General features: G+C 37.2%; 1 protein-coding gene across 1 annotated transcript; it reads left to right on the top strand.

Moving 5' to 3' along the window:
• The first annotated feature begins 411 nt into the window (after positions 1 to 411).
• On the top strand, positions 412 to 5508 carry LOC307144481 (uncharacterized protein). Its single transcript, XM_079846879.1, has 3 exons — positions 412 to 563; positions 2475 to 2567; positions 5069 to 5508. Exons 1-3 carry the CDS (start codon positions 438 to 440, stop codon positions 5369 to 5371), a joined length of 522 nt encoding a protein of 173 aa, XP_079703005.1. The 5' UTR covers positions 412 to 437; the 3' UTR covers positions 5372 to 5508.
• Positions 5509 to 8880: the final 3372 nt, after the last annotated feature.

Below are 8880 nucleotides of genomic sequence, written 5' to 3'. Positions count from 1 at the left end.
AAGGAAGAGATGATCGGTTCACGAGCAGCTTTAACTGATGCTCTAACGTTACAGCGATCTGTCAGACACATTAAAGAGCCACAAAACGGTATTTATTGTTTATATTTCTTTTAAAAAATGACCAAATTTGAAAGGTGAGACTTTGTTTAATATGTTTAATATCAAACGTAACCGAAAAGTAACCTGGTCTGTCCTGTCTGTCAGCGTGTTGTCAGTCTCCTCTCTGCTCCGCGATGTATTTTTCACTGCGTGAGAACATGGTGTGGCGTGAGAACGGCGTATATGTATCCTGTGGTGCATGTTTCCTGTTAATGATAATAGTTTTTAACCCTTTTTCAGTGTATAGCTTTACAAATTGCGTTTCAACTGTATTTTGAAATGCATTTATTTATTTATTTTCTTTTCAGATAAATGCTGAATTTAAGCGTATTACCACCATGTCCCTACAGTCCAGATTTTTGTCACAGATCGATTTGCTGTCTGACAAACTTCTAAAAGTCTTTCAAAAGCGAGGAGGGGAGATGGGAAGAAGACTGCAGACCATCATGGAACCCATGGCTCAAGTATGTCAGGATTTAGTTTGTGTACACATTTTATTGGGGAAAACACTGATATATAATAGAGAACTGGGGCTGGTTGCACCATCTGGATGCACACCCAGTTGTAAGACTAGGTTGGACGTAAAAAGCATATTAAAGGTTGTATCAGCGATTTCAGGCCCAAAAAAGGCCCAAACATAAATGATCACATCCCAGACAGGGATGCAGACCAATCCCAGACAGGGGGTGGGTGTTGTGAGGTTTTGCGCTCGTGTTCTCCGACTTCGCTTGCAGCCGTGCACGAGCGCAAAACCTCACAACCCCCTCCCCCTGTCTGGGATTGGTTAGAACACTATTTATTTTGGGTTTGAGTGGTTGGTGAAATCAACTGTTTTTGTGTGCAGATCTCAGAGCCTAGGCTGCCTACAGAGACACATTTTTTTTTGACGGCCTGCTTATGGGGCGGGCAGCTAGCGGATCGTTAGGAAAGATTAGATGAATGTGATCAGATCATTTATTTTTGGGCCTGAAATCGCTGATACAACCTTTAAAGGTCCCATGACATGCTACTTTTTGTAGGCTTTAATATAGGCCTTAGTGGTCCCTAGTACTGTATCTGAAATCTCTTTCCAAAAATTCAGCCTCGGTGCAGAATTATAGCCACTGCAAGACAGTCCCAGAATGAGCTTCCTTCAGACGGGCCGTTTCGGTGTCTGTAGCTTTAAATACTAATAAGGAGGAGAAAGGCGGCGCAAGGTGGAGGGTGGGTGTGGCCTTGATCATCTTGCGCAACGGTACAGTGGCGTGCATGTTTACGTTGGATATAGCAATGGCACGAAGACACGCAGTCGTTCAAGCATTTCAGTTTGACCCAGAATCTGATCCGGATGGAGAAGCAACGGATGAAGAAGTTGCAACTCAGCGGCTCCAGCAGGACGTTTCCGAATGGTTAGTTTAAAATATTATGTCTGGATACGGTACTTTATTCGGATGGTTTACAGTTATTATCATGCAGCTAACGCGAACCTACTGTTGCCTTTTCATGAGAGATATGTACGTCTGTATTTATCTTATTACAATTACATCAAGCTCTGCGATCTTGAAATGCGGATATCGCGCGCGCCATATAACCAACAGGAAAACGGTTATCCAAATAACAAAGAAGTGTTCAACACTCGCGTTACAGTGTGTGTATTCACACACATAAACTGCATAGCTGCATAGCTAATGTTACAGCCACATTCTACTTGTAACAATCTAGGTAACCATAAACAGTAAAGCAACACACTTATATATCATTATAGTTGACTTACTTGTCCGAGGTGTGTAGCTGAGCCAAAGAGAGTGATTCAGACTTTAGTTTCAGACATTCAGCAAGCCCAGCTCTGTATTGACCCTTCGGTGTTCATTTGTACATCCAATAATTGAGCAATTGTTATGCTTCGCTCGCTCAAAAGCCATGTTATCTCTCGTAGACAAACTAAAATCGCGCGCGCGCGTTCCTACTTCCTAGCTTATTTTCTCATGGGCGGGAAATATTCTCTGGGCGCCTGGGCGGGCAAAGCAGAGAAAGGGGAGGTAACATTCCTCCTTATAACGTCATAAGGAGGAGATTCAAGATCAGCGCGATTGAGCCTCCATTTTCTCAAAGGCAGAGAAAGATAGCAAAAGCTCGATTGAAATTTCTAGAAAATTGGGGACCATATACAGGCTAGGGGAACTCATATTAATGTTAAAAAACCTCAGAAAGTGAAAATTTCATGTCATGGGACCTTTAAGTCAGTTAGGAATAGCAATATGGCCACTCGAACACTTCTGGTGGCTTAACCTCGTGCTGGGAGTTTAGGATTCCATGAACAATCCAGTCATTTATATAGATCAGTGGGGGTAAAAATGTATTAAAAAAACTCTGCTCTGCTTGTCACCCATGGCCAGGATGATGATGTCGATGTAGGCCGAGAGTGTATTATCAAGGGGCTCTGCGTATACCTCAACGAGGACCCAGACAATTTAGTGAAAGAGTATGTGGTGAGTACAATTTATCTTTTGTAAAAAAAAAAAAAAAAAAAAAACTCATTAACCAACCTGCTAGTTAGATAATTGATCAGTCCCTTTCACAGGATTTTTTTCACGGTCTAAAATGACCGAATTTGCAGTGAAAATATACCACAGATAACACATTATTACTTATCTGATCTCAAGATCTATTGCAAGTAGGGATGTTCCGATCAGGATTAATAAGTAATACTTAAGTGCTCTGTTGAATGTCAGTGTTTTTTTTTTTTTTTACCACGTTATTTACAGTAATGCTATAGATTGTGGTTTTAATTGAGAATCAAATAAATAAGCACTACAAATATTAATTTTACAATTTAATAGGCCTTTAAAAACAGGGCTTATGGAAAACACTATCCATATTAGGATACTCTGGCTTATTAAAGAGCCTACACAATTTATTGTCAAGCTGAACATAGTCACATTGTTTATTTACACCTTATTGGTTGTAATTGAGGACAAAAACAAATAGAAACACTGCAACTTCTAAGGCTGCTTTTACACTTGAAGGGGTTAGCATGGCATGCATGCTAAGGAGGGATAATCACTGGCAGTGCCGCTGCTAGCCATTTTGGTGCCCTAAGCATAATTCCTTTATGTTGCCCCCCACCCCGACCCCGAGAAAAAAAACGTTTGTTTTTGCCAGTTTAACTTTATATTACCAAACATAAAACTCAATACCAATAACACAATAGCAGCATCACAGTATAAAACTTAAGAACACTAAAAAGAGAAAGTAAAATCTTCACAGCTTTGCTGACTTTGTAAACATATGTAGAATAGCCAACACACACTACACATTTGAAAGTGCAAACTTTTCTTCAGTAAACAGAATAGCAAAATAAAAAAATTCTTAAAATAATCCAGACATGTTTTTCCCAAATTCAATGTCACTTTGAATAAATTACATTTATTAGACAAAATATTCAAACAAAGAATCTCATACTGGAAAAAATTATAAACATTTAAAACTGAAAGCATGGCAGCCAAGGAGTTCTCCCCCTTTATTCCTTATGTATCAACTATTTGATAAATATAATATAATATAATATAATATAATATAATATAATATAATATAAAAGCATAATAGAATGAGGTGCAATAATGCACACAATTAAACAGTATTGTTTGCTTTATATCATTCATAATGAAATTTTATATTTTTTATATATTTAACAGGAATTGTTAGCCTACCATGTGCGCTGCACTGACTGCTTATGTTAACTGTTAGAAAGTATCAACCACCGTCACGTCAAAATAAACCATAAACTACTGCTCAATATCTAAAGAAAGATAGTAAAGAAAGTAACAGCTAGCTGGCGTCTGTTATTTGTATTGCTTTGTATTAGGTAATGTTTAACAGTAAAATCTCAATTTAGCTTGCACCGAAGTTATAAGTTATAATAACATAAGTCAGCAAGTTCGAGGCACGTTAGCAGCAGCACATGCAGCACATTTCCCGTATTTAAGAATGATTAAACATGGACTTACCTGCAAGTGATGCACGGGCATCATCTCGCAGTTTCCTCTTCTTTCTTTTCTCAGATCCTAACTCCTGCTGTCTTTTAGGGGCCATTTCCAAAAAAGTTGCCTACTGTCTGTCTGTCAAACTTCGTCCGCGCGAACGCGTCCTTCGCAAAGGCGCCCGCGCAAACAACCGGCACGGACCATGCAACGCGGGGGGGCAGTACTTTCTAGACTAGAGCAATTAAATTATCTTGTTCCCCCTTTTTTGTTACATAATAATGGCTAAAATGTGCCTAATAATATTTCTATAGGCTAATGAAATAATATCAGCATTATAATTTTTTTTTCATTAGGCTATTTTTGGTGCCCCCTCAGCACTTGGTGCCCTACGCACAGCGCGTGATGCGCGTGGTGGGAGCGGCGGCGCTGATCACTGGCATGTGATAATAGCTGAAGTGGTGTATGTATTTAATTTATATAAAGTCCCTTGAACTTACATATTAGGGGTGTGAACTTACACTGGTCTCACAGTTCGGTTAGATTATGATTATGTCATCGATTCAGTTCAATTCGATATCCTGATGCACTGCATCCTCAATTTTCAACTTTACTTCACAAGTGATGTGTGTGTGCGCGTGTGTTCGCCTGTTCGGGAAGTCGCAGTGACAAACAGTTACATTCCAGTTTAAGTTTCAAGGGAGTAAAGCCTGTTTATGCCATTAAGAAATTAAATTTGGTCAAATAAATGTTGTTTTAAAAGAAATGTTCATTTAAAAGCAGTGCTCATTCATCAGTGTATTGTGTTACCATTATAGATGTGCACAAAGCTTGAATTTCCAGGTATGTCCCTCTTTGGCTAATGTATTTTCAAGATGGAGGCTCAACATGGCTTCCGCCATTCGAACGACTCACAATTGGATATCTTGGATCTAAACTTGTAGGACTACCATCCACAATCCTAGAACTGAGGTCTAACAGTAATCTCATTTTGTCTGTGCATTCTGCAGGATGGAGACAAAGCCTTCGTTCAAAAATCCACAGAGGAGACCACAGTGGGAATCTACTTTCTAAAATTCTGTGACAGATCAGATGACATCGGGATTATCCTGGAAGGCCAGAACATCTTGCAAGGCTTAGACAACTTTGCATTAGCTACGGCAATGCTTTTTGGTCTTATGTATGCCTTAAATCTCAACTACCCACCTGAAATGAAAAGTACATTTGAGGTACTGCAGAAGATAGTCATGGAGCTGGAAGGCTCCACTCTATCCAAGAAAGCACAAGTTCTCAGAAACAGACTCTATGAGTGAGCTGTTTCCATGGTACGGCAGGATGGACACAAGGTAGTTTCTCACCTCTTGCAATAAGGACCATTTCCTTTTCATTTCACACACTCACAAAGAACTTGCTTTGTTAAAAAGTTTAATCTGTTTGATATGAGTAGGTTGGCCACTGTTTTTATTTTATTTTTATGGTTTTAACGTGCATAGTTTTTTGGTTAAACTTATTGGTTAAAAGGACACTCTGATATGAGTAAAAAGTGGTAAGAGTAAAGTGATATGCTGTCATTGTTCATTGACATTGTTCATGGATTTTAAGCTATTTTAACACGCAGAGAACTACTTACTTCTGTAGCCCATACTCTGAAACTTTAGTTGTACTGTTAAAAGAAATACATCAATTTGACTTCTCTTATGCTTTTAAAATTGAAAACAAAAATGTCAAGGTATGCTTTGGAGTACTTGATACTCATACTGTTCACCTTTTCCTCTACACCTGTTTGACGCTGTCTTTGTCTTTTACTTAATGTTTGTTTTGTTGCAGTTTACTGTATCAGAATGGTCATTACTGTTCACCTTTTCCACAACATGTTTGACTGTGCCTTGTCTTTTTCTTAAAGTGATATGAGTACAAATATGCTGTCATTGTTTATTGACATTTGTTCATGGAATCTAAGCTATTTTTAACTTCAAAAATCCACTCAGAAAGCTTACTTCTAATAGCACTTACTGTGTAAAAAATGTATTGTAACTTTAAAAAAGAATACAGCAATTTGATTCAAGAAATGTGTTTGCTTGTCTTACTGCTTTTAAACTGTACAGTAATTTTGTGAATGTACTTAACTAGTGGATGTAAAAAATACATTTATTGATTAAAGTCAGCTTATAGTATTCTAAAACTTAATCAGGTTATCAGCATATGAATGGAAAAACAAAAATCATGTTAGTTTAACCAGCACAAATTATGTATCTTGAACATATATAAATCATGTTTATTTCACAAACAAATTATGTATCTTTAACATATAAAAATCATGTTAGTTTAACCAGCACAAATTATGCATCTTGGACATATATAAATCATGTTTATTTCACAACAAATTATGTATCTTTAACATATAAAAATCATGTTCGTTTAACAAGCACAAATTATGTATCTTGAACATATATAAATCATGTTTATTTCACAAACAAATTATGTATCTTTAACATATAAAAATCATGTTCGTTTAACAAGCACAAATTATGTAGCTTTAACATATATAAATCATGTTTATTTCACAAACAAATTATGTATCTTTAACATATAAAAATCATGTTCGTTTAACAAGCACAAATTATGTATCTTGGACATATATAAATCATGTTTATTTCACAAACAAATTATGTATCTTTAACATATAAAAATCATGTTTATTTCACAAACAAATTATGTAGCTTTAACATATAAAAATCATGTTTATTTCACAAACAAATTATGTAGCTTTAACATATAAAAATCATGTTTATTTCACAAACAAATTATGTATCTTTAACATAAAAATCATGTTCGTTTAACAAGCACAAATTATGTATCTTGGACATATATAAATCATGTTTATTTCACAAACAAATTATGTATCTTGGACATATATAAATCATGTTTATTTCACAAACAAATTATGTATCTTTAACATATAAAAATCATGTTCGTTTAACAAGCACAAATTATGTAGCTTTAACATGTATAAATCATGTTGCGTAAACCTAACTTTATTATGTGCAACCGATGTACATGTTTTTTTTTTATGTTAATCCAACAGGTTTTTTTTTTCAGTGTTGGCCCAAAGACCGTAATTCCCTTGTCCTGTATGGTGAAAAGGAGATTCATGACCTTGCTGAGCATCTAGGAGTAACCACCAGAGCTGCTGTTGAAGAGTATAGGTTGTGGAAACTTGAAGGCAACAGTCCTGGGAAGACGATCAAGAGGCTGATTACAGCTAGAAAAACCTACCTGGCCACCTCAGCTGAATGTGAACGTGGATTTTCAGCCATGAGTAATACCGCTAACAAGAGGAGAAATTGCCTGAGGGCCAAAAGCCTTTCTTCTGTCATGTTTCTAGGCGTGGAGCAGTTTGACCCAAAATCGTTTGTGCTCTCTTGGTTGAAAGACAGCCACCGGCTGTCAACTGTAACCAAGACAGTAAAGCAAGCACTGACAGACCACTGTGGTCTGTTCTAGGTGGAAAAGTTATAGATTAACATTTATTCTTTCACCGACATTGCCTGTCACGTGAACTCAGGACTTTGCTCTGTCATCTACCTTCTTTGCTTGCTTGCACTTCCCAGAGCATTAAAGAGCCACTCCTGATGCTTGTTAGTAAAGCATTTGGTGTACTTTAAAAAATACTGCAGTGACTATCAGTCTTTGCCTGGCTTGTCTCTGTGCACTCATGGAAGGACTCTTCAGCTTGTGTTTTCCTGGATGTTATTTGTGTCTCAGATATGACTTCAGATACGTGTTTTCTGCGTTTCTATGTAACACATTATATATAGTTATGTTCAGTTCTCCATTTCAGTTGTGGGAAAAGAGACTGAGTTTATAGTATGCATTTCTGTTTGAGAGGTCATTTCTCATTAGAGATTTTCATTATCCCTGCTTCTGAAGAAATTTGATGCTTACCAGTAAATACATACCTGTCCCGAGTTTTGGTTTATGTCTTCACCCACTAGTTCCTGAAATTACTTTGATGTCTGTTATGGATGAATGCTGAGCTGACTTTTGAGAATCTCCTGGACATGCCTATGTTAAACTTATAAACTATTCCAAAGACTGTATCCTGTTTGCCCAGTTGTCCTGCACTCTTTGAGTAAAGCCCGTAAGTGAAGAATGTAAAAGACCTTCTCTGTGAGTATATCAGGGCTTTAACACAGATCATGCTTTGATTCTGTCATTTTATCATTCAGAAAACCAACTATTAACTATTTTAATAAGGCTCTTGGAAACTTGCCATTGGTAAGAATGGTTCTGTGTGGTTTGTTTTGGTGTGCCTACCTTAAAATAGCTCAAGAAATAACTTGCATACATGCAGATAAGACCAGACAAATAAGACACATGGTCATGGCACTGATAAAGGAACCTGAAAAAGTTTTGCACACCTGGAACTTTTTGCACTTTATTTGTGGCCTCTGAACTAAATTAATGTGAGTTTTTGGCCTATTTTCATGTGCGGATCTTATGTGCCAATTACCTGTCGAAATAATGTTATAATGAACAAATACAACCATAAACAACTGTTCAGTCTCATGTGAAAGGGATATTGTCTGTCATCATGACTCTTCTCTGACTGAAAAGAACCTTCCTGATTATTTACAATAGGCGTTCACTACGTGCCATTATCTCAGAAAACCTAACAGCTCTGCTACCGTTCTACCTAAACTCATTATTCCAGACTTACAAGCCAGAAACCCTGTGCTCTGCAAGCGAACACTGTCTTGTGGTGCCATCTCATAGAGGCACAAAATCTCTTTCTCAGACCTTCACCTGGACTGTTCCCTGC

Source organism: Squalius cephalus (assembly GCF_949319135.1).
Source record: "Squalius cephalus genome assembly, chromosome: 17".
In the NCBI taxonomy this organism is placed as follows: Eukaryota; Metazoa; Chordata; class Actinopteri; order Cypriniformes; family Leuciscidae; genus Squalius; species Squalius cephalus.
The sequence above is the reverse complement of the archived record's forward strand: the minus strand, read 5'-3'. Positions and strand labels throughout refer to the sequence as shown.

What these genes read in the sequence shown, in the direction of transcription:
- LOC307144481 (XM_079846879.1), top strand. Translation starts at nt 438, where the DNA reads ATGTCCCTACAGTCCAGATTTTTGTCACAGATCGATTTGCTGTCTGAC. An exon ending in TCATGGAACCCATGGCTCAA is followed by an intron (nt 564 to 2,474) that starts GTATGTCAGGAT and finishes ACCCATGGCCAG; the next exon opens with GATGATGATGTCGATGTAGG. An exon ending in ATTTAGTGAAAGAGTATGTG is followed by an intron (nt 2,568 to 5,068) that starts GTGAGTACAATT and finishes TGCATTCTGCAG; the next exon opens with GATGGAGACAAAGCCTTCGT.